Source organism: Armigeres subalbatus, chromosome 3, assembly GCF_024139115.2.
Source record: "Armigeres subalbatus isolate Guangzhou_Male chromosome 3, GZ_Asu_2, whole genome shotgun sequence".
NCBI lineage: Eukaryota > Metazoa > Arthropoda > Insecta > Diptera > Culicidae > Armigeres > Armigeres subalbatus.
Window position 1 is genome coordinate 189475735 of NC_085141.1, and position 26244 is coordinate 189501978.

General features: G+C 41.7%; 1 protein-coding gene across 2 annotated transcripts; it reads left to right on the forward strand.

Annotated features, from left to right (window-relative positions):
- The first annotated feature begins 516 nt into the window (after positions 1-516).
- LOC134219092 (ATP-binding cassette sub-family B member 10, mitochondrial) lies at positions 517-19887 on the forward strand. Of its 2 annotated transcripts, XM_062697787.1 has the most exons (8): positions 517-1042; positions 1108-1314; positions 1768-2252; positions 2603-3021; positions 10850-10949; positions 11295-11519; positions 11659-11959; positions 19869-19887. In XM_062697787.1, exons 1-7 carry the CDS (start codon positions 661-663, stop codon positions 11926-11928), a joined length of 2088 nt encoding a protein of 695 aa, XP_062553771.1. In that variant the 5' UTR covers positions 517-660; the 3' UTR covers positions 11929-11959; positions 19869-19887. The 2 variants fall into 2 exon arrangements, with proteins under 2 accessions (XP_062553771.1, XP_062553770.1); XM_062697786.1 differs by lacking the exon at positions 19869-19887 and having other exon boundaries at positions 11659-12056.
- Positions 19888-26244: the final 6357 nt, after the last annotated feature.

Below are 26244 nucleotides of genomic sequence, written 5' to 3' on the forward strand. Positions count from 1 at the left end.
TACTAAAAATGAACACTTGCATGAACTCGATGAATGAAAAAGTATTCATTCTAAGTAAACAGCGCACCGCTCAAACGTCAATGATGAACTCGGTGCATTGGACCATAGTGCTGTCCAATGAGAGCTTGAAGTAGCTCGAAGTTTCTCCCTGTCCCTGTTATTATGCATGTCATATATGACATTATAATATATTGTATAAATACATATGTAGGTATATTGTCAAAATTTTAAATGTATTTTTGCCAAAGCAGACTTAATTTTATGCATGAAAAAACTTATGCAATAGCAACGTTTAATCTAAAATATATTCATTACCTTATTTCTACTTAAATACTTAAATAATAATAAAGGAATGAAGAAACAAATAAAATAATTTAAAACATTTGATGTAAAATACGAATGAAAAAAGCTGCATTTTATACCAACTTCTTCTTATGTATTTACATTTTTATATAAACAACATACGCTCTCTCAACTCCCACTTTTCTCTCGCAAAAGCACAAAAACCAAAACATTGCGCCTCCCAACACATCAAAACATTGCATAGTCATCAGTCCGTCAGCATCGTTCTGTTCAGTTCACGTTCTGCGAGGTTTGCGGAACGAAATGCATCTTTGAGTTCTATCGCGGTTCAATTCGGATACCCCGTGTTAATCAACAATGATAGTTAATTTGCTACGAAGCAGTTGCAGCCGAACAATATTCCATCGGAGAAATGTTCCGCCGCCGTCCAAAATAGCGTGTTTTTCGTTACGTCACAGTGATTGGTCAATTTGTTCGCGATATCCGCACTCGTGGAATGGGACACTTGATAAGGTAAGAAACGCCGGATGTTACAGCTCGATTATAACCGGGAGGAAGTGGCCGGTTCCCCGCCTGACTCGTACAATGAGTAGCACATCATCGGCACCGAGCTCCACAAGCAGGGAGACAATTCAGACACCTGTGGTGCAATCACAGAAACCACCGAAAGTGAAACTTAAATCAACAGACGTGAGACGGTTGCTAGAATTTGCTAAACCGGAACGATGGAATATAACCGGTAAGACAGCTGATTATTGTCACAAAAAAAAAACACGATTAAACAGAATATATGTTATTTTTTAGGTGGTATTGGCTGTTTGATGCTTTCTTCCGCAATTACAATGTCCGTACCGTTCGGATTGGGTAAGGTGTTGGATGTGATTTACGCTACCTCCGGGGAATCAGGCATTGCCAAGGAGAAGTTGGATCAGTTTTGTTTGTTACTGGCGGGTGTGTTTCTGATAGGCGGGTTGACGAACTTCGGACGAGTATATCTTTTTAGTAATGCTTGTAAGTAGATAGATTTTATTAGCTAGGGGGAATGACGGCTTTGGCAGGTTTTGTTCTATTATTGGCAGGGGGGTTTTTTATGACTGACTAGGCTCAAATTTAGCCTAAACATTGTTTGCATGTCAAAGAATATTGTGGCCAAATTTCATAAAATTAATTTTTTTCGACAAAAACCCCCCTGCCAATAATAGAACAAAACCTGCCAAAGCCGTCTTTCCCCCTATATACAGTTTTTGCGATTGGGTTTTTCTTGCTTTTGTTAGCCATTATATATGTTTTCTTGACAAGCATATGTCAATGTTTGGGGTATATTTGTTTTAAAAATTTTATCTTTTAATAAATTAAATTTCCTTGTCCCTTGTACAATGGGCATTCTGAGGAATTACATTCCAGGGAAATGACATACAATAAATAGCTCCAACATGATACTAAATGCGCTCCAACATCTCACAGCTCTACGGATAACCCGTGACATCCGGGCAAAGTTGTATAGCTCCATGCTGAATCAAGAGGCCGGATGGTTCGACCAGAAGGGAACCGGTGAGCTGGTCAATCGATTATCATCCGACACGTATCAGGTGGGGAACTCGCTCAGCATGAATCTCTCCGATGGTCTCCGATCGACGGTAATGGTTATGGCTGGTACTGGAATGATGGTCTACACCTCGCCGCAGCTAGCCCTGGTCGGTATGTGCATCGTTCCTTGTGTAGCCGGTATGGCCATCTGCTACGGACGCTTCGTGCGGAACATTACGAAGGAGGTGATGGATAAGTACGCCGACATAATGAAGATCGGTGAGGAACGATTAGGCAATATCAAGACGGTTAAAATGTTTTGCAAGGAGAAATTCGAGAATCAAATGTTCTCTGAACAACTAATGGATGCCCTTAATATTGGATACCGGGAGACCAAGGCCCGAGCAACGTTCTACGGAATGGTTTGTTTAAGCTATTTTTTAAAATGTACTTTCCAGTAAACTATGTTTCCTCATACTATTTCGTGATTTTTTTAGTTCTTTCTCTTTTTCAACTTTTCATTATCACTTTTTTTTAAATTATGGCTTTTTGTCTATATTCTATGCATATTAAACACGTCCCGTATTTATTTATTACCCGATGTCTTCTATGCAGTATGCTAAATGTTTTTTGTTATAGATGTATGTCTGTGTAATATCCATTATTTTGATCTTAAGTTCATTACCCTTTATTCTAATTTTTTTTTATTTCAATTCCAAACGAAATATTGTTCACAATATGTTATAATAACCTTTTCCTACCTTTACCGTAGACTGGTCTTTCCGGAAACATCATCATTCTATCGGTGCTTTACTACGGCGGAACGATGGTGAGCAACAGCGAAATGACGGTGGGAGCTCTAACTTCGTTCATTCTGTACGCCGGATACACTGCCTTATCCATAGGAGGTCTAAGTAATTTCTACACCGAGTTAAACAAGGGAATCGGCTCGGCAACGCGGCTTTGGGAGATTATTGACCGGAAGCATACAATTCCGGTGGAAGGTGGTCTTGTATTAAGTGAGAGCCCCAGGGGGAAGATTGTGTTCGATAGAGTTAGTTTCAATTATCCATCCCGATCGCATGCAACTGTTCTGCGGGATCTTAGTTTGACGATAGAGCCTGGAACTTCGACTGCCGTTGTTGGACGAAGTGGTTCGGGGAAATCGACAATTGCATCACTACTGTTGAGGTAAGTAACCGATGGTTATTTATTTTGGTGTTGTAGACGGATTCAATTATTTTATGCTATACTGAGTTTTTCTTACCTTAACACGCCGAATACCGTGATCAGAAAATCATGGGAACTAAATTTTCAAACAGCTGGTTCTCAGCCGTCTTTTGACCGATTTTCAAAATTCTTTTACGGATATCTTACCCATCTCATCTATTTTCACCATACTCGTTATGTTTCTAGGGATGCTCATTTTTTCCCTAGAAGGGAATGAGTACGGATGGTTTTTCCAAAATATAGTAAAATTTACTTTACATGACATATTTCAGTGTGAACAACACTTACAGGTTACAAAAATGTTTCATAACACTATTCTAGCATTGCCTATACTATGTGTGAACAATATGTTTCTTCTGGACATCCCTGACGACTCCAAAACGACTTCTATAACTGATGAAAGATGATATGCCGATGTTCTCGGTTCTCCAAACTGTTCTGGAGTTTGAATCAGTTGGTCTACCAGGTCAACAACGCTCGATATCTGAAATCGACCAGTCATGTCCATACAAATCCGTAGATCCCGCGCGTATTATTTGCAGCTTAGATATACCCAAACCAGATGTTCTAGGCTCTCCAAACTGTTCTGGAGTTTGGATCAAATGGTCTACCAAATCAACTACGCTTGATAGCTATCCGAAATCGACTAGTCACGTCCATACAAATCCGTAGAGCCCACGCGTATAGTTTTCAACTCAGATATATCCAAACCAGATGTTCTAGGCTTTCAAATGTGTTCTGTAGTTTGGATCAAATGGTCTACCATGTAAACTACCCTCGATAGCTATCCGAAATCGACCAGTCATGTCCATACAGTCCGTAGAGCCCACGCGTATGATTTGCAGCTATACCCAGATATACCCAATTTGCAGATATACCCAAACCCAATGTGTTCTGGAGTTTGGATCAAATGGTTTACCAGGTCAACTGCACTCGATAGCTATCTGAGATCAACCAGTCATGACCATACAAGTCCGTACAGCCCATGCGTTTGATATTCCACTCAGTTTTTCTCAAACCAGATAATTTCGGTTCTCAAAACTATTGTGGGCTTTGAATCAATTGGTCTACCAGGTCAACTGCGCACGATGCAAATCTGACAGAAACCAATTGAATATAATCCTGGAAGCACGAAACTCAGAAATACCCGAACCAAATGATCTAGGTTTTTCAACTGTTCTGAAGTTTGGATCAGTTGGTCGCAAGTTCCTCTAAGATCTCCTCCGGAAGTTTTTCCGAGAATTCTTCTCGAAGTTCCTGCGGAAGATCCTTCTAAAATTCCTCCGAAAGTTCCTCCACGAATACCTCCGGAAAGTCCTCTACGAATTCCTCAGGAAGTTCCTCCAAGAATTCCTCCGGAAGTTACTCGGCGATGAAATAAAATTGTCAACGCTATTATTTACGACTGAAAGCCACTCCGAAAACTGAGTTACTCTAGGAATTTTCACAAGGAATTCCTCCTGAAGTTCCTCCGGAAGCTCCTCCAGAAGTTCCTCCGGAGGTTCCTTTAGGAATTCTTCTGGAAGTTCCTCCGGAAGTTCCTCCAGGAATTCCTCCGGAAGGTCCTTCAGGAATTCCTCCGGAAATTCCTCTAGGAATTCCTCTGGAAGTTCCTCTAGTAATTCCTCCGAAAGTTACTCCACAAGTTTCTCCGGAATTTCCCCCGAATTCCTTCGGAACTTCCTCCAGAAATTCCTCCGAAAGTTCCTCCAGGAAGTCTTCTGGAAGATTCTTGTTGAATTCCTCCAAAAGTTCCTCCAAGAATTCCTCCCGAAGTTCCGTCAGAAATTCCTCCAAATGTTCCTCCAGGAATTCCTCCTGAAAGTCCTCCTGGAATTCCTCCGGAAGTTCCTTCAGCAATTCCTCCGGAATTTCCTCCAGAAAATCCTCAGGAATTCCTCCGGAATTTCCTCCAGAAAATCCTCAGGAAGTTCCTCCAGGAATGCCTCCGGAAGTTCGTCCAGGAATTCCTCCGAAAGTTCCTCCAGGAATTCCTCCGGAAGTTCCTCCAGGAATGCCTCCGGAGGTTCTTCTACGAATTCCTCCGGAAGTTTCTCCAGGATTTCCTTCGTTAATTCTTCCAGGAATTCCTCCGGAAGTTCCTCCAGGAAGTCCTTCGGAAGTTGCTCCAGAGAGTCCTACGGAAGTTCCTCCAGGAAGTCGTCCGGAAATTCCTCCAGAAATTTCTCCGGAAGTTCCTCCTGGAATTCCTCCAAAAGTTCCTTAGGAAGTTCCTCCAAAAGTTCCTTAGGAAGTTCCTCCTGGAATTCCTCCAAAAGTTCCTCCAGAAATCCTCCGGAAGTTCTTCCAATAATTCCTCCAAAAGTTGCTACAGGAATTCCTCCCAAAATTTCTTCTGGAATTATTCCTAAACTTTCTCCTGGAATACTTCCAGAAGTTTCTTCCGGTATTTTTCCAGAAAGTTCCTACAGAATTGACCCTGAAAATCCTTCTGAATTCCTCCGTTTTGTTCTAGTTAATCTGGTAGACAAATTTATTCAAACTTCAGAACAGTATGGAGAACCTAGAACATATGGTTTGGGTATATCTGAGCTGCAAATCATACGCATGGGCATTACGGACTTTTATGGACATGACTGGTCGATTTCAGATAGCTATCAAGCGTAGTTGACCTGGTAGACCAATTGATCCAAACTCCAGAACACATTGGAGATCCTAGAGTTGCAAGCATACTCGTGGGCTCTTAAGACTTGTATGGGCTCGACTGGTCGATTTCAGATAGCTATCGAGCGCAGTTGACATGGTAGACCAATTTATTCAAACTCCAGAACAGTTTGGAGAGCCTATAACATCTGATTTGGGCATATCATACACGTGGGCTCTACGGACTTGTATGGACATGACTGATCGATTTCGAATAGCTATCGAGTGCAGTTGACTTTGTAGACCAATTTATCCAAACTTCAGAACAGTTTGGAGAGCCTAGAACATCTGGTTTGGATTTATCTGAGTTGAAAATCATACGCGTGGGCTCTACGGACTTGTATGGACGTGACTGGTCGATTTCGGATAGCTATCAAGCGCAGTTGATTTGGTAGACCATTTGATCCAAACTGAGAACCAGCTGCTTGAAAATTGAGTTCCCATGATTTTCTGATCACGGTAGTCCGCGTTAATAATTTTATCACGGTTTTCGTAGTGTTAATTGCTTCACCTCACGCTCATTATCTGTATTTGCGTACAATCAAAGTTGATTGCCTATATTCCTTGTATTGGCCACCCGGAGTGGAATTGATTACAATGTCTATGTCAGGCACATAGCCGAACTCTCGCAATCTATTTTTAAAACCTACTATTTCACATGCATAACTAAATACTCATTAATTAATTATTTGAGTGTATTACTTCTACGTGAAGTTAAACGATTTACAATGATATGGAAATGCTAATATCATCTACAAAACTTAGACGTACATGTTCATGATAGAATAAGAGACGAAAGTATAGAATTGATAGTTCCGTTAGGATACGGCAGGCATTAAGAATGTTTTTATAGAAGTCGATTTGTAAGCGAGCGGAGGGCAATATTTGTGATGCACATATCGCACGACCTTCCGGATACAGAATGACGGTCGTTGACGTCGGTGGCCCAATTTGCATCAGCAAAACCAATGATCTGACAACACATTGACTCAATTCTAGTGTACACCAACCCATACTCCAACGTTCCTTTCAAATATCGAAGAACGGAAGAGCAACTAGGCGCAGCATCTTTTGAAGATGGCTGGAGAGATATTCGATCCGCCATTGGAAGCACCGCAACCGCTGCACTAGGCACGGTGGCTCCGGGTCAGAGAAACGACTGGTATGACGGCGAATGTGAGCAGTTAGTTGAGGAGAAGAATACAGCATGGGCGAGATTGCTGCAATAACGCACGGAGGCGAACGAGGCACGATACAAACGGGCGCGGAACAGACAAAACTCGATTTTTCGGAGGAAAAAGCGCCAGCAGGAATATCGAGACCGTGAAGAGACGTACTGTACCGCTCTAATAACGCACGAAAGTTCTATGAGAAGTTGAACCGTTCACGTAAGGGCCACGTGCCACAGCCCGATATGTGTAAGGACATAAACGGGAACCTTCTTACAAACGAGCGTGAGGTGTTCCAAAGGTGGCGGCAGCACTACGAAGAGCACCTGAATGGCGATATGGCAGACAACGGTGGTATGGTAATTAACATAGGAGCACGTGCGCGAGACATGCGACTTCCAGCTCCGAATCTCCAGGAAATCCAGGAGGAGATCGGCCGGCTGAAAAACAACAAAGCCCCTGGAGTTGACCAACTACCAGGAGAGCTGTTTAAACACGGTGGTGAGGCACTGGCAAGAGCGTTGTACTGGGTGATTACCAAGGTTTAGGAGGATGAGGTTCTGCCGTAGGATTGGATAGAAGGTGTCGTGTGTCCCATCTACGAAAAGGGCGATAAGCTGGATTGTAGCAACTACCGCGCAATCACATTGCTGAACGCCGCCTACAAGGTACTCTCCCAAATTTTATGCCGCCGACTAACACCAATTGCAAGAGAGTTCGTGGGGCAGTACCAGGCGGGATTTATGGGTGAACACTCTACCAAAGATCTGGTGTTTGCCATACGTCAGGTATTGCAGAAATGCCGCAAATACAACGTGCCCACACATCATCTATTTATCGACTTCAATGCCGCATATGATACAATCGATCGGGACCAGCTATGGCAGCTTATGCACGAAAACGGATTTCCGGATAAACTAATACGGTTGATCAAGGCGACGATGGATCGGGTAATGTGCGTAGTTCGAGTTTCAGGGGCATTCTCGAGTCCCTTCGAAGCGCGTAGAGGGTTACGGCAAGGTGATAATCTTTCGTGTCTGCTATTCAACATCGCTTTGGTGGGAGTAATACGAAGGGCAGGGACACGAGTGGTACGATTTTCACGAAGTCCGTCCCGTTATTTGGTTTCCCCGACGACATTGAAATCATGGTACGTAACTTTGAGAGGATGGAGGAAGCCTACATCAGACTGAAAAGCGAAGCTAAACGGATTGGACTAGTCATCAACACGTCGAAGACGAAGTACATGATAGGAAGAGGCTCAAGAGAGGTCAATGTAAGCCACCCACCACGAGTTTCTATCGGTAGTGACGAAATCGAGGTGGTTGAAGAATTCGTGTACTTGAGCTCACTGGTGACCGCCGGTAACGATACCAGCAGAGAAATTCGTAGGCGCATAGTGGCTGGAAATCGTACGTACTTTGGACTCCGCAAGACGCTCCGATCGAATAGAGTTCGGCGCCGTACCAAACTGACTATCTACAAAACGCTTATTAGACCGGTAGTTCTCTACGGACACGAGACCTGGACGATGCTCGTGGAGGACTAACGTGCACTGGGAGTTTTTGAAAGGAAAGTGCTGCATACCATCTATGGTGGGGTGCAGATGGCGGACGGTACGTGGAGGAGGCGAATGAACCACGAGTTGCATCAGCTGTTGGGAGAACCATCCGTCGTTCAAACCGCGAGAATCTGAAGATTGCGGTAGGCCGGACACGTAGCCAGAATGTCGGACAGTATTTCAGTGAAAATGGTTCTCGACTATGATCAGAGGGAACAAGAAGGCGAGATGCACAGCGGGCACGATTTGCGGACCCTCCCCATTCTGCGTGGTTGGCGACGTGCAGCCATGGACCGAGATGCATGGAGAAGACTTTTGTGTACTGCACAGGCCACTCCGGCCTTAGTCTGATAATAAATTTAAAAAAGATAGAAGCGAAACGATTGCGTGGATATTTCTCTTTAGTACTGCTATTTTCGGCGACGGCCAGCGCATTCTAATCCATTGTTTTCAATAGTTGGGGAAAATCTTTCGTCGATCGATTGATACTAAAATCTCGAAAATCGGTACTTTTCGTGAAGGTCTCAAATTCGAATATCCAGAATTACCTCCCTATCTTCGCAAAGGACGTAATTCTACGTCAAAAATTAGCCCCCCCCCTAGAATTTTTTGTTAGTTACGCCAATGGATAAATTTCAAATACTTAGTGTTTCGTCTAGGACGAAAGTGCGAGACCATTCTAGAATTCTGACGGGGGAAGAAGGTGCTTCGGACTACAATTCCGATGGAGGCTGCAAACTTTATGCATCGTTGGCCGTTGTCATTTGATACGGTTCACGCTTGGGTTCACGTCTCGCTGCCCTAGCGGTGCATATTGTTAACAAGCAAAACGTGGGTTAAATCAACCAAAATCTTAGGTTGAATTAGGCACAAACAATGCTTTAGTTTGAAATAATCTAGTCGTTAAGTTGAAACCAACTAAATTATTGCGTTGAATTTTTCGCCAATTCTTAGACGAATTCAACAAAACTTATGTTTGAATCAACTATATTGTTGGTTTGTTTGTTTGACGTTTATGAAACAACCAAGAATTATAGTTGTTTTAAACTAAGAAAAGTAGTTAGAAATAAACAAAACTTAGATTGTATCAAACGAAATTATTGGTTGATTCAAACTATAAAATGGTTGTTATTTCAATTTATGGTAACCAAAAAATTATTTCAGCTAAAAATAATGAGAAGATTGAAAAACTTATAGGGGTAATGACGGCTTTGGCAGGTTTTGTTCTATTATTGGCAGGGGTTTTTTTACGACTGATTATGCTCAAATTTGGCCCAAACATTCTTTGCATATCAAAGAATATTGTGGCCAAATTTCATAAAATTCGGTCGACAAAAAACCCCCCTGCCAATAATAGAACAAAACCTGCCAAAGCCGTCTGTTCCCCTACGTATAATTTGAAGAAAAATGTTTATTTGAAATTAGTTTCAGGCATCACAGACTGAGTATAACTGATATTACAACAAATATGCGTAGAGAATTTCCATCGGATTATTTCCACGCATTCGTACCATATGTTTCGTAGCATTTTTACGCTGCTGGCCTCTGGGGTCATTATACTGGCCGCCTCCGTTTTCATTTAGTTTTTTTTTCATGCATGGCCTCAAGCTCTGTAATATTTGATCCGAATATTTTCGTTTCGATGGCCGTTTTTCCTAGGTTCAATAAAACATGTTGAAAATAGCGCATTTCTATATTTTATTAATTATTCTTACCTTTGATTACCACAATTGATGATTACGATAAACGAATAATAAACTTTTTTTGGCGAAAATAGTAGCACAACAGTACAAATTTAAATTTGTTTTCAATAAAACTGCATCTGAAAATACCCGGAAAAGCGTGATGAAAAAAATATCTTGATCTATGTGTTATTACAAACAAAAACGTGCAAGCCAATATTTGGTAAAAACAGACTGATCGTTTGGTAAAAACAACAAACATATTGCTTTGAAGTCACTATAATACATGTTGAAACAAACTGGAATTTTAGCTTGAAACAACTTAACAAAACTGCTTGATTCAACCTCCATGCTTTTATAAATACAAACAACTTTTGTTTAAAAACAAATTGGTTTTATAGTTTAGAAATCAACCAACATTTTGGTTGTTTCAAACTAAGCTGGCTTTTCTCCGTGTTTCTACTATTTATTTTTCTCCGTAATAGAATACTTCTATCTCGTCATCACCCCCTCCACTTTTTGTGTGCAGTAGTAATCAGTAATTTAACATTAACTCCGAATACTGAATCAGTATATATGCGTGACAACTCGTATTGGTTAAACAAAGAACGCCATTTATATTTATCGTCTAATTTTCATTATCTATTCATTTCATACTTGGCACTGGATTCGGTGCAAATTAGATATTTAGTGAAACACATTTCTATTTATAGGTTATATGATCCTCAAGCTGGCACTATTTCATTGGATGATCGTGATCTGCGGGATCTAAACCCTATGTCCCTGCGACAACATATCGGAGCTGTGAACCAAGTTCGTATTTTTTATGCTTTGATCAGAATTTTTAGTTCAATCAAAGTTAATTTTTCTGAAAACTCATATGTGAATATGTACATTATGTGGAAGATAATGATTTGAAAATCGCAATTTTTTGCGTAACGTGCGTTATGGATCTTCCCTTGGAGGTAACCACTTTCCCTTCGATGGGACACGAGCCCACTGAGGGTCGTAGGTTCGAGTCTCATCGAAGGGAAAGTGGTTACCTCCAATACTTTTTTTCATATCATTATCTTCCACATAATGTACATATTCACATATGAGTTTTCAGAACATTGTGAAACAGAATTTTTATCTAACCCGTTTTTTTTTACTTCACAGGAACCAATTCTGTTCAGCGGTACTATTCGAGAAAACATTCTATACGGACTGAATCTAGGTGACAAAATATCAGAATCTGAATTTGAACGAGTAATACGCGAAGCACACGTGTACGAATTCGCCAAGGATTTCCCCGACGGTTTGAATACACGTGTCGGTCAACGAGGTATCATGCTTAGCGGTGGTCAGAAACAGCGAGTCGCCATTGCCAGAGCCATCATTCGGGTTAGTAGAAGACTAAATTGAGTCACCTTTGATGTTTTTAACCATAAGTCAGCGCCCCATCTAAAGCAAGCAATGATAAAATTGACATGCCAAGCACAGCAGATCAGATGTTAAATGTCTCGTTACGACTTTTTCACAGAATCCCAAAATATTGATCCTTGATGAAGCGACCAGCGCCCTTGATGCCGTCTCGGAAGAACTAATCCAAAACGCATTGGAGAGCTTGACGAAGAATCGAACCGTATTGACGATAGCTCACCGGTTGAGCACGATACGAAATGCCACCAACATTGCCGTTCTGCAGGATGGGATGGTAGTGGAACATGGAAACTATGCCCATCTTATAACAAAAGAGGCTGGCATATTCAAAGAGTTGGTGCAAAGACAAACATTTGCTTCTTCGACGTAGATTAAAGTAGCTATTAGGAATTTGTTTTCAGGTGAGTCGTTTATCTTTATCAAATATTTTATTTGAAAGGTAGAGAAAAAGTTGTATTTTTTGTTCATAACGATGCGAACAAGATTGTTTTGTAATAAGTAATGCTGTTTTCACTTACACCGAAAGTTTCCTTTTCTAATGCAGCGTACACACCAATCAAGCAGTTTGACGAACATTGATACCGCCCGCCCCCAAGAAAACCCTTTGGATGCTGCTTTTTTTGAACGTGTGTGAAGTTGTCCGAACAACCATTTGACCCATATTTTACCTCTAAGTGACAAATGATTGAGTGGATTTGTTTATGTTCCATTCCTGACTGTTCTGTGTTTGGGCCTGAAGATAGGCAATTAAAATTATAAACCAAGAAATTCCCAGACACAGACTTCATGTTGCTGTTGCCAAATATTGAATCCGACCTCGTTGCAGTATGTCTACGCTCAAAACTCGGAGTTGTCCACCGTGGCTAAACATTCGGCGGCTACAAGACGGTAGACTAGTCCAAGACTACGCACAGCAGCTAGAAGGAGCACTCCCAACGGAATAGCAGCTAGGCGCAGCGTCTCTTAAAGTTGGCTGGAGAGAAAGGACAAGTATTACGGCGAATGTGAGCAGTTAGTTGAGGAGAAGAATGCAGCATGGGCGAAATTACTGCAACACCGCACAAGGGCGAATGAGGCACGATACAAACGGGCGCGGAACAGACAAAACTCGATTTTCCGCATGAGCATGAGCATGATTGACCGCCCACGGTTGCTACTTCGTTATTGTCAGGTAAGCTGTAATTACACTGAGAACCAACACCGGCTCCGTATCTCCAGAAAATCCAGGAGGAGATCGGCCGGCTGAAAACAACAAAGCCCCTGGAGTTGACAAACTACCAGGAGAGCTGTTTAAACTGCTTTGGGAGGATTAGGTTCTGAGGATGATCTGCCGCAGAAGTAGATCAAAGGTATCGTGTGTCCCCAGGGAATCAATATTCGAGCAACGCCTAACAATATACCCTTTGTCGTCAACAGAGTTTGTCACTGAAAAACGCACCTCGCCACAAGCCTTTATCAGAACTCAAACACAATATGACAAGAATTATTTGCTATGCATGTTCTGATATTTCCTGATAAAAAGTTAGCAACAAAACTGTTTTCTTTTTTGTTGCTAACAATTTTTTTGGATCTTTGTCATTATTATCTACTGCGAAAATAGAGTTCGCCGCCGTACCAAACTGACAATCTACAAAACGCTAATTAGACCGGTAGTCCTCTACGGACACGAGACCTGGACGATGCTCGTGGAGGACCAGCGCGCACTTGGAGTTTTCGAAAGGAAAGTGCTGCGTACCATCTATGGTGGGGTGCAGATGGCGGACGGTACGTGGAGGAGGCGAATGAACCACGAATTGCATCAGCTGTTGGGAGAACCATCCATCGTTCACACCGCGAAAATCGGACGACTGCGATGGGCCGGGCACGTAGCCAGAATGTCGGACAGTAACCCGGTGAAAATGGTTCTCGACAACGATCCGACGGGCACAAGAAGGCGAGGTGCGCAGCGGGCAAGGTGGATCGATCAGGTGGAAGATGACTTGCGGACCCTCCGTAGGCTGCGTGGTTGGCGACGTGTAGCCATGGACCGAGCCGAATGGAGAAGACTCTTACATACCGCACAGGCCACTTCGGCCTTAGTCTGAATAAATAAAATAATAATCTACTGCGAAAACAAAGCTTTTTTGTTGGATCTCTGGATTCCCTGTGTGTCCCATCTACAAAAAGGGCGATAAGCTGGATTGTAGCAATTACCGCGTAATCACATTGCTGAACGCCGCCTATAAGGTACTCTCTAAAATTGTATGCCGCCGACTAACACCAATTGCAACAGAGTTCGTGGCGCAGTACCAGGCGGGATTTATGGGTGAACGCTACGTAATATGGTTGATTAACGTGACGATGGATCGGGTGATGTGCGTAGTTCGATTTTCAGGGGCATTCTCGAGTCCCTTCGAAACGCGCAGAGGGTTACGGCAAGGTGATGGTCTTTCGTGTCTGCAATTCATCATTGCTTTGGAGGAAGTAATACGAAGGGTAGGGATTAACAAAAGTGGTACGATTTTCACGAAGTCCGTCCAGTTATTTGGTTTCGCCGACGACAAATATATTATGGCACGTAACTTTGAGAAGATGGAGGAAGCCTACATTAGACTGAAAGCTAAACGGATTGGACTAGTCATCAACACGTCGAAGACAAAGTACATGGTAGGAAGAGGCTTAAGAGAGGACAACGTAAGCCACCCACTACGAGTTTGCATTGGTGATGACGAAATCGAGGTGGTTGAAGAATTCGTGTACTTGGGCTCACTGGTGACCTTTGATAACGAATCAGCAGAGAAATTCGGAGACCCATCATGGCAGGAAATCGTACGTACTTTAGACTCCGCAAAACGCTCCGATCGCGAAGTTGGAGTGGAGTTCGCCGCCGTACCAAACTGACTATATACAAAACGCTTATTGGACCCTTAGTTTTCTACGAGACTAGACCTGGACGATGCTCAAGGAGGACCAACGCGCACTTGGAGTTTTCGAAAGGAAAGTGCTGCGTGCCGTCTATGGTGGAGTGCAGATAGCGGATGGTACGTGGAGGGGGCGAATGAACCACGAGTTGGATCAGCTGTTGAGAGAACCATCCATCGCTTTTTCGTAGATTTATTTATTTATTACAAACATACATTTGAGTTTAATACCATGTCAACATTGTGTCCTATTGTTGTTTTTGTTAATTTATTGTTTAGATTCGTCTGCCTTATAAAGGGTTAATGGCATTGTGTAACTTCGAGTGTCGTCAAAAATAGTTAAAAAAGGTATACGGATGATGTGAGTAGGAAGTGCTTTTGAGATCGGTGAGCAGTGTAAATACTGGTGATTAGGATATGGCCTAAATTCTCCTTCGATACTCCTAGGCCTATTTGTGCATGCTACCGAATGTGTCGACGCGGGAAAGCGGTGTCCAACAACAATTAGTGCCCTGTGTAGTCGCAATCAACGTTAGCGACAACATCGACGATCTATGGGAGTCGATCCATGGAGCGGTGAGCACAACAGCACGAGAAGTGGTAGGCACTGCACAGAGGCGACCCAGGACGGGTTGGTGCGATGTGGAGTGTCAGAGAGTTACAGACGAGAAGAACGTTGCCAGAAGCCGGATGTTGGTGTCGGGTACCCGATCGAATAGAGATCGGTACAAGGAAGCAAGAGCAGCCGAAAAACGAACCCACCGCAGGAAGAAGAAAGAATATGAAGAACAAGTGAACCGTTTGTTTAAGAAACTGCATATGTAACATTTTTGGCCAAAATGAGATTTTAATATATTCTGAATCCTCGTTCAAAAATACGTATTCTGGCAAAAAACACGAAAAAAAAAAAGTTGTTCAGGAATGTATGAAAAAAAATTCGTTTGTTTGAGAAACTACATAGTCCGTGTAAAATGGACTTATGCAGTTTCTTAAACAAATGATTCAAGTGATTAGCGAGGCGCAGGAAAAAATGGAGCAGAACGATATGCGGAGGTTCTATGAGTCTGTCAATGGCGTGCGGAGAAAGACAGCGCCATCTCCCGTCATGTGCAACGACCTACAAGGGAATTTGCTGACAGATAAAACCGAAGTGGCTGCCAGGTGGAAGCAACACTTCGAGACTTTGTTGAATAGTGGAAGTGACGGTGCATCGGTGAGCAGAATAAATATTAGCGACGATGGACAAGCTGTGGAGTCGCCTACACTAGATGAGGTTAAAAAAGCTGTTAAAGAGCTGAAAAACAATAAGGCTGCGGGGAAGGACCAGCTCCCGGCTGAACTTCTCAAACATGGCAGTGAGCAGCTTTATGAAGTTCTGCACCATATTATGTCGAAAATATGGGAAGACGAGGAAATGCCTGCTAGCTGGTTGGACGGCCTCATTTGCCCTCTCTTTAAGAAAGGGCACAGACTGGAGTGCGCCAATTACCGAGGAATAACCCTCCTTAATTCGGCGTACAAAATTATGTCCCGTATTCTGTTCAACAGATTGAGACCGCTTGAAGAGTCCTTCGTCGGTGAATAACAAGCAGGTTTTCGTGAGGTCCGATAAACGACGGATCAAATGTTTACCCTGAGACAGTTCCTTGATAAATTCCGGGAGTACAACTTGCAGACACATCATCTGTTTATTGGTTTCAAGGCGGCGTACGATTCAGTGAAACGGAATGAATTATGGCAAATTATGCTTGAACATGGTTTTCCGGCGAAATTGATACGGCTGATTCGTGTAACGTTGGACGGATCGAAATCAAGTGTAAGGGTTGCGGATGAAATATCGACGTCCTTGTTACCTTAGATGAATTAAAGCAGGGTGATGCACTCTCGAATCTACTGTTCAATATAGCGCTTGAGGGAGCGATTAGGAGAGCTAGTGTGCAAAGAAGCGGTACTATTATCACAAAATCGCATATGCTCCAGGGATTTGCGGACGATATCGATATTATCGGGATTGATCGCCGTGCCGTGGAAGAGGCTTTTGTGCCTTTTAAGAGGGAGACAGCGAGGATTGGACTCACGATAAATTCCAGCAAAACGAAGTATATGGTCGCTGGCTTTATATGGACATGAAACATGGACGTTAAAGGAGGCTGATCGGAGAGCTTTCGGAGTTTTTGAGCGTAAGGTGCTGCGAACAATACTCGGCGGTAAACAGGAGAACGGTATCTGGCGGCGCCGCATGAATCACGAATTGTACCAGGTGTATAAAGGGCTGGATATTATTAACCTTATTCAACACGGCAGACTACGGTGGGCTGGTCACGTTGTTCGTATGCCGGAAGAACGTCAAGCGAAGATAATATTTAGTAGAGAACCCGGAAGAGGAAGGCCGCGTACATGGCTTTTTGCAGTTGAAGAGGACCTGAGGGCGCTCAATGTTCAGGGCGACTGGAAGCGTCCAGTGGAGATTACAGGGCTGTTACGGAGACCCTGAAATATTTTCTGCGCCAAATTCGAGCCGACTAAAATCAAATCCGCGCCATTTCCGCGCGACGTGAAATCCATTCCGCGCCAAATCCGCGCGATCCAGATCTGAATTCTAAGCAAATACACGTTAAATGTCAATTTTTATATAACAATTTATTGAACGTCTTCTCTTCAAGTTTTTTTTACATTATTACTGATTTCAAATATGATTTTAAACTGCAACATATGTTTGTATCAAAATGCTAATAGGACTAATAAAACCGCAGTAAGTATTACAACCCTACTAAATGGCCACTAGAAGTACTGAATCTAAGGGAACAAGAACTAAACAGTCAAAACTATTTGCATAAGCACCGCTATTTGGATTAGATTATGGCTTTGGCATGTTTTGTTCCGTTATTGTCAGGGTTTTTTTTTTGTTAATAGAACTTTAAAAAAATCAGCACAAGGTACGTTGATATACAAATGAATGTTAAGGTGACTCGGGGAAGCACTACACACCGTGTTGTTTTTCCTATCTTTTATCTCTTTCTAGCGTTATCACCTCGTAACTTTGGAGCGGCGTATTACGGTTTTTAGTTGTTTGATGTAACTGTAAATGTATCAGCATGTAGATGGCGAGTAAGCACGCGTCGCTGATGATTTTTCAAAATCATATTTGTTGTAGAAATAAAATTAAGCATTCAATGATGAAAATGATGACGATTTGATGATTGTTCGTGCTTCCCGTATCCCCTTAAGGCCAGATTTGTTCATAATTGATTAAAGATAAACGTGGCAAATATTTAAAAAAATCTGTCAAAACCGCAATTACTTTTGAAGTAATTAATTATGCAGCTTTGTTGTAGTTATTGACAAGACAAACTTGCGTAGATATTAAGAAATAAGACAATAAAGCTCCGAGTATTCTTACAAAAATTCCCTGGGAAATTATTTTGTAATTCATTTAAGAATTTTATCATGAGTTCAAGTAAATTCTCCACAAATAACCTGCGGAAAATCTTCAGAGCTTACTTACAGAAATCCCTTCATGAATTCCTACGGAAATCGCTTTAGAAATTCTTGCTGAAATTGCTTGGTGACTTCCTGCGGAAAAACTCCCAGTTTTATTTTTGAGAAATTATTAAAGAAATTTCTGTGATCATCGACTCTTTTGTAAATTCAAGGCGTCATTCTTTTCGATTTTCTATAGTCATTCCTGAGGTTACCGCTCCAGGAAATTCCTCCAAAAATGTCTTTATAATTTTTCGGGTTTTTAATGCTGCAAAAATCCTTTTCACGCTGTGGAAATTTATTTGCAAGGAATTTATACAAGGATCACCATAGGGTCCTTGTGGAAACTTCTTGAGGAGTTTTCTTTGTTTTCTGTTGGTAATCCTGTAAAATCGGAGTTAACCGAAAACATCATAAAAAACTCGCCAGAAATAACTTTTGAGAATCATTTTCTAATTTTTGATCGACTTTCTGCGGAAGAACTTATTAAAATGATGCATCTGCATTAAATTACAGAACATTTTTATGTTTTCAATTGTTGTATAAATCCTTATTCGTTCTAGATGAATGTTATAAAGGAAATATAAAATGTTCCAATATTATGAAATTCTTGACTACTTTTGAAGAATGATATAATATATCATGCTGAGTGGTTCATCGTAAAAGAAACAACCAATTAGAAACTGACAAACATCTTGGAATTACAAAGAAATTGACAAGATGAAAATGGGTGTTCATGTCCTTCAATAGACAACATGGTTTGTGTGCGTTGTGTTTTAGAATGGTTTAAAAATGACAACAAGTGGCGTTTCTCTCCTCATAACATTTGTTTAAATAATGCTTGAGAGTGTAATGCATGCCATTAAATAAGGACTTGTACATATCCGAAAAATAATGTCAATAACCTTGAACCGTAAATTTGTTCTCAACAGCATTTGATAAAAAAAATCCATCTATAGATAGGCATCAAACTAATTTTCAAATAAACTTCCTTAGATTTAGCATTTTATTTATTAAATTTCCACCTAAAACTAAATCCGCGCCAAATCCGCGCGAAACCCTAAAATCGTTATGTAAATCCGCGCCAAATCCGCGAAAACCGCGAAATCCGCGAAAACCGCGAAATCCGCGAAAATCGCGAAATCCGCGTAGTCGTAACAACCCTGGGAGGTTCATCGAAGAGCTGTAGCCCATCAAGTATCAAGTAAGTAGTCGCCCAGCACTATAGTGCGACGAACTTTGTGGACAAGACGGTGGGAGCTGGAGATTGCAACTGGATGGTCGAGGACCTCGCCGAAGTTACACACTTTTACACTTTTACATATTTACAACACTAGAGATAAGTACAACATAGTTTTAAATATATTGGAGGGAAAATAAAAATAGAAATTGCATGTAAAATTTCAACATTGCTTTTTTATAACTGGTGATGTCGTGGAGTAGAGTCGTAGAAAGAATTTTGATGCTGAGCCGCGAATCTGTACAGGCTGTTCTACTGCAGACCAAAATTTTCTCATGCATGTTTGATTAACTGTAATTCATGATTTTGTCTCATGCTGGTGGGTGGTTTTCCCCAAATGACAACCTCTTGGAGTAAAAATACAGAAAAATGCGTTTTTAATACACATTTTCGTATAAACTTCAAACGCGATCGAGTAAGCAAAAAAAATGACCATGATGTCCCACTCAATGACTATCTTTAAAAAGGCGTTACAAGAGTAAGTAGAAAATAATGATAGACTGTGATGCTGTATTTGTGTAAAACAAAACCAGATATCTATCCATCCATACCTCCGTAAGCCAAACATAGAAAGGTTTCTAAAATCAAAATGAGCAAAGCGGGGCTGAAGAAGTTATCCACAACTGTTACATCTGTTACACGAATAAATATTATGTCTTCTTCTGTTGCAAACCTTCTCTGTCATCCCAGATTAATACACATACTCATAGACGGTGCTTTCCCCTAAAACTTTTGCCCGGAGTTTTTGCTTGGCAACACGTGCTACTTGGATATAGTGATGATTGCCCTTATCTGATGTAGTCTGCTTGTGATGGTCTTCGCATTGTGCTCCGGGACGGCGATGGAAAACATAACGACGCAATAAAAAGTTTTAAAGCAGATAAGATTGTTACGAGAGTTGATGATATGAAAATTTTGAGAGCGAAATCAAATGATCTGCATGAGAAAACATTTTAATAAAGTACTGGCAAAATACGTATTAATGGCTGTCTATTGGGGTTGGGTACAGTTTTGCGTCATTAGTGGGTCTGACCCTCCTTTTTAATTGGTAATGTTCAAAATTAAGCTACTTGTAGCAGCATAAATAACTTAGAAGGGGAGCCAATTTTCTCGTTCGCAACCACTGATCTGAATGGGACTATTGATCTAGGCGTTCGTCCTGATGTATGGCAGCTAGACGAGACAGTGGATCACTGATTACACATGAAGAAAGATGCGCGCGAACGAAAGGCAAGGACAGGAACAAAACAGTGTGAGCTAACTCCTTAGTAGCTTCTCGGCGTTATCTCACGACCCTTCAGGTTATCGTAAAAGTTAAGGCTCCCCCAGACCTAAGCGATTTCATCGCCGCGACGGCGACAACTAGTCGCCGCGATTCTATCGTTGGGTCGCTGCAGGCAATGTTCCATTTATCCTTCCATACCAGCGACGACAGAATCGCAGTCGCCAAGCGATAGAATCGCGTCGCGACTGTCGCGTCGCGTGTGTTTGGGGGAACCATTAAACTCGGATTCCTTTAATGATGAAAACATTCAATTGTCATCTTTCAAAGAATTTTCGGATATAAATCTAAAACCTGTAGTTTTTTTTTTGTGGGAATACTTTAAATTTTATTTCAAATTTATACAGTTTCATTCAAAGCATACGCCTACGGTTTATTCCATTTTCTGTTCATTTTTAGACGATAATTGATAGGGGTGATAAAATATGCGTTCTTACTCTCTGATTCCTAAAATTTTAAATAATAGTCAACTTTATCATATGTTTGCTCTTCCTTGTGTTTCCGTAACTTTACTTTTTTTGTATGTTTTTTTTTGTGTATTTTTGCTTAAACCTTTCAACAGCGTTTTGTCTTCAAATGTGTTACTTTTACCGACTGTCGTGTCCTTTCTAACCTTACCTAGTGTTTGATAAGTGCATCGTTACGTTATCCAATCGTGGTTTATACTTAGTAAAACTAGTTGTTGTCCTCATCAGAGCGAAGAGGAATATGCTTTTTTATAAGAGCTGATGAAAGTAAATATACGTAGGTAAAAATAATTGCTCGCAGTAATAAGTTAACAGTAATTAAATAGACCAAAATTAGGTCATACCACCCGGTGCATAGTGCGGGCTGGCTTCCAAAGTATGTAACGCGTAGATAGGAAAATGGGAGTGAGAAGAACTTATGTCTACTGTACTGTAACTTATTCTGAATGAAGTCGGTGCTTTCAAACTGCTACTGTGCAGTTCCTTCTTCGATTACAAGGTGAGAGTTGAGTGAGTGAGTCTGGCTGGGAGTGTAGTACATTTATTCCATGTATTAGTTTCACCAAAGCTATAACATATTTTACTTGCATTCTTATAAATAATGTTCTTGCAATTGATATCAATCGATAATTAAACGATTTCATGTCTGCTTCCATGGGACTAATAACTAAAGCGTTTGCGTTAGCGTCACCAAAAGTCCATGATAATAACAGTTTACCACCCTTTTAGATGGATTCTAGTGTTTGTCTGTTTATTCGGTTCTTTGTTGAATTTCTCTGTTCATGTTTTGGGTCAGTAGATGCAGATGGGGCAAATTGAGTACCTTTTCTTTATTTAAATAAGAATAATCGATTTAGCATTCTGTACATAAGTTATGTTTAAAAATCAAATAAAATTATAACTGATAAATACCAATAATAAACCTAAACATGAAAAATATCATCAAATTGTTTATCATAGATTTTCAAAGCAATTTTTTTTTATATTGTCATTTATTTAAAGGCTCTGGCGCCAGGAGGCATAACGGAGCTATAACTTGGTTGAATTGTTTGTACAATTTCATGATTTGCTTAGAGAATCAGGGTTATGAATTGATTTTTCATTTAAAAAATGACACGAAATGGTAAAAATGTTGAGAGCCAATGGAGTTGTTCTATTGGTAAGCTTTAGTTCAAGCCTTAGCACATGCAGAGCTACCATCGGGAAACAACCCACAATGAGAGTGAAAAGAGATAGTCTTTTAAAAGAGATAATAACACTGTCCACACAAAATATGTAGCTAATTGGCGCAAATAGATGATAACGACGACAACTAATGTGTAAGCTGACTTCGAATTAACAAAAAAAAATCCAGACAAAAAATTACTGAAAGGCCCCGAGCGTTCTATTTACAAAAGATAGACATATTGAATACCTGCAACTTATTGAGCGCTTTTTTCAGACGTTTGCCTGTTGAATATATAAACAGTCTGTCGAGTTAGAACTGAGAAATCTACCGAAGATAAGGACCTCATTGCGCATTTCGACAGGACTGTTCGTATGACAGCTTATATGGTGGTTTGCTCGTTTCGTTTGTTCATTCGTCTTAAGAAAAGTAGTCATTATAACACTCGTTGGATAATTTAAAATAACTATCACTGGTGTCTCGAGAAAAAAAAACGATCTAATCGAAATTTAAAATTGGTGCAAGCTCTAATGGCAGAAAATTCATTTAATTATTTATTAGGTATTCCATTAATCTGACAAAAACAATCTTACTAGATATGCCTGAATTCAAAAATATAGAATCCGGACATAACCTCAACGATCAACACCTTTACCCTCCACGTCCGAAGAGCCCGTACATGGACGAGCAACACAACAAGCAGCCACCCGCGGCCATGGTGAATCCCCCCAGGAACGGTAGTAGTAGCGGCACACCAACGAGCTAGACTTTACTAAGGTGGCGCAGATCAGCGCTGCGTGCCACTAGTTGACTTTTATACTCTCCCGCTGATCTTATGCAACGCTATTAGTGACGTCACTATTTAGTGACGTCACTATTTGCGTTGCATAAGATCAACGGGTGAGTAAAAAAGACAACTAGTGGCACTCAGAGCTGATCTGCGCCACCTTAGCAAAGTCTAGCTCATTAGCGGCACACTGCAACAAGGGATTAATATTGTAGTGAGTAACCAATTCGAGTTGCTTCAGAATGCAGAGCAAGATGACATCACGGATGAAATGCCGGTGCTAACTCTGCAGCCTTACACAACAACCGAGCTTCCAAAAGTGAAAAAAAAATCGAAGTCCCCCAATATCGGTTGCAGACCAATCAACCAGGCAGGTGCATGAGCTGATGGCGAAAATCAACATTGCACAAACGGATTACCAAATGAAGTCTACCAAGACAGGTGTACAACTATACTGCGCGCGACAGGAGACCTACAACAACACCCTAAAGGCATTACAGGAAGCAAACATCCAGTTCCACACTTACACTCCGGCCGCAGAGTAGCCAGTAAAAGTCGTCTTATCAGGTCTACCGGTCTACGATATTCCAGAGTTGGAAACGGAATTACTTGCCCACAGTGTAATAGCGACGGAAGTCAAAATGTTTTTCCGCAAGTTCATCGGATCTGAGGAAAGTGCGCTGTATAAAGCTAAAGGAGCAGTGAAATTGTCAGAGTTGCTGAAGGTGAGGGCTCTGTTCAACGTGATCGTGAAATGGCGATATTTTAAACGGCGAGCGACAGATGCGGTCCAGTGCCACCGCTGTCGACGATTCCACGGAATGAGAAACTGTAACTTCGAAAAACTTCGCCCACTGATTGTCAAATGCGGTGACAAGCATCATTCGGCAGAATGTAAACTGTCAAAAAAAGCAGAATTGGAACGAGTCGACAGGAACGAGACTCGCAAATCAATCAAATGTGCAAATTGTAGTGGCCAACACACTGCCAACTATCGTGGCTGCCCCAGCCGTAAGCACTACATCGAAAAACTGGCTAAAATGCGTGCTGAGCGCAGGAATATTGCCCCCAACTCGGTTCCTCCACGCATCACTCAAGCCCACAGATCGGTTGCTCCCTCCGCAGGTTGCTCCTACGCTCAGGTACTACAAGGTCAAACGACGAATAATAATGTTTTGCTCTCGATGTCGGAGTTCCTCGCCCTGGCGAGAGAAATGTTCGACCGACTTGCTAACTGCCAAACAAAGCAAGAGATGGTAGAGTTTTGATAGCGGTCCGAAAGGGTAAATTGACGTGCATATAATAGCCGCCTATTTTCCTGGGCCAAGATGACAATCGAACTGGACACAATTTCTTCGGGACATCTCCCCCGTCACCAGAAGAATTGAACCATTTTTCATTGTGGGCGACCTGAATGCACGCCATCGTCACTGGAACTGTTTGAAGACCAACAAGGCAGGCACAATCCTGCTCCACGAAATAGTTGTAGTTTCTACATCCGATTCCCCGACTCCTTCACGTTCCACTCCCTTGGACATGGTCGTCCATCGACATTGGATTTGGCCATATCCAACAACCTACTGAACATGACAAAACCGGTTACCTTGAACGAACTGTCATCCGGCTACCTGCCGGTGATGTTTGATGTCAGTCTATCAGCTCCAGTTGAGCAGAATATACCTAAATTGCTATGCTCGTGTAGATTGGCTTCGTTTCAGGCGAGAGATCAACTCTAAGCTGGACTTACTAAGCCCAACTATTGTAACGACATTAGGGGAAGCAGAAGCTATTACCATTCCTGAATCCCGACAACGATCGTACCAAATTGCAACGATTCCAGATAACACGCGACGACTGATCGACGTCATTGGTACAGGAGGACGGACCCTATCTATCGGGATATAGTAACAGCATTCGAGAGGATTGCGACAAGGCAAGTTTTACGAAGTTTAAGGAAACGCTGCGCACACTAAACGACGATCGCGGCACGCTGTGGAAAATCACCAAGGCTCTGCGGAAAACCACCAAGTATAGTCCGTCACTTCGACAATATTATCGCTTCACCGGCAGAGAAATCGCAGTTACTAGCCTCAAGCTTTGCACAAGCACACTCCAATCAGATGGCAGACGATCAGAAACCACCACTGCAATGAACGAGTCCATCGCATATATTGATTAGACCTAGCTGTGCGACGCACATCCATGGCTGATTCGCCCTAAAAAAGTTGCTCAGCTCATCCGTAGGCTAAAATCCAAAAAGTCTCCTGGTCAAGACAAAATTCTAAACTGTGTAATCAAGAAGCTACTTCGAAAAGCTCATATCTTCCTCGCTAAAATATTGTCTGCTTGTGTAAGACTTGGGTGTTTCCCGAGTGCGTGGAAACACGCAATAGTAATCGCCATCCCGAAACCACATAAGGACTCTTCGTCCAACTATGGACCAATAAGCCTGTTACCGTCATTCAGTAAACTTCTTGAATGAATTATTATAAAACGAATCGAGCAGCATCTGGAGACAACACGTATCATTCCTGATGAACAGTTTGGCTTCAAAAAAGGGCATTCCACTAACCATCAACTGGTCCGTCTTGTGGAGGAAATACTAAGCAACTTCGCGTTGAAGAAATCTTCCGGTATGATGCTATTGGATGTTGAAAAGACATACGACTCGGTGTGGCAGGAAGCAATCGTACACAAAATGAGACTTGGCAACTTCCCTCTCTACGTCATCCGCTTCTTTTTGCTGCAGCGTAGCTACCACGTATCTGTAAATGGGCACCCATCAAATCAATGGACATAGTGATGGTAGATGATGTTCAGTATTTTCTCTTCGCGGATGCTACTTGATTTGTTGCACCGGATGATGACCCAGCCATTGTAGTCTCCAAACTACAAACTGCTCAAAATGCTCTGGAAATATTCCAGAAGAAGTGGAAAATCAAGACAAATGCTGATAAATCGCAAGCAATTTTCTTCACGCGTAAACGAAGCCCACAAAATCTTCCACGGAATGAGATCACCGTATGGGATCGACCAATTGCATGGTCGGATGATGTGAGATACCTGGGACTAAATCCGCAAACTAACATTTGCCACCCATATCAAAAATTCCCTGAGTAAGAAACTAACATTTGCCACCCATATCAAAAATTCCCTGAGTAAGTGCAACAAGGTCATAAGAATGCTGTATCCTCTTATCAATCGACACTCCCACTTGGACACCAACTCGAAACTACTGGTTTACAAAGGAGTGTTCAAGCCGTCAATGACTTACGGTTTCCCTGCATGGTATAATTGTGCTGCTGTCCATCGAAAGAAACTTCAGGTGAAACAGAACCGAATTCTCAAGATCATTCTGAACTTGG

Coding starts and splice junctions, on each gene's coding strand:
- LOC134219092 (XM_062697787.1), top strand. CDS start 661: ATGATAGTTAATTTGCTACGAAGCAGTTGCAGCCGAACAATATTCCAT. Junction 10,950..11,294: donor ATATCGGAGCTGTGAACCAA/GTTCGTATTTTT, acceptor TTTACTTCACAG/GAACCAATTCTGTTCAGCGG. Junction 11,520..11,658: donor TTGCCAGAGCCATCATTCGG/GTTAGTAGAAGA, acceptor ACTTTTTCACAG/AATCCCAAAATATTGATCCT.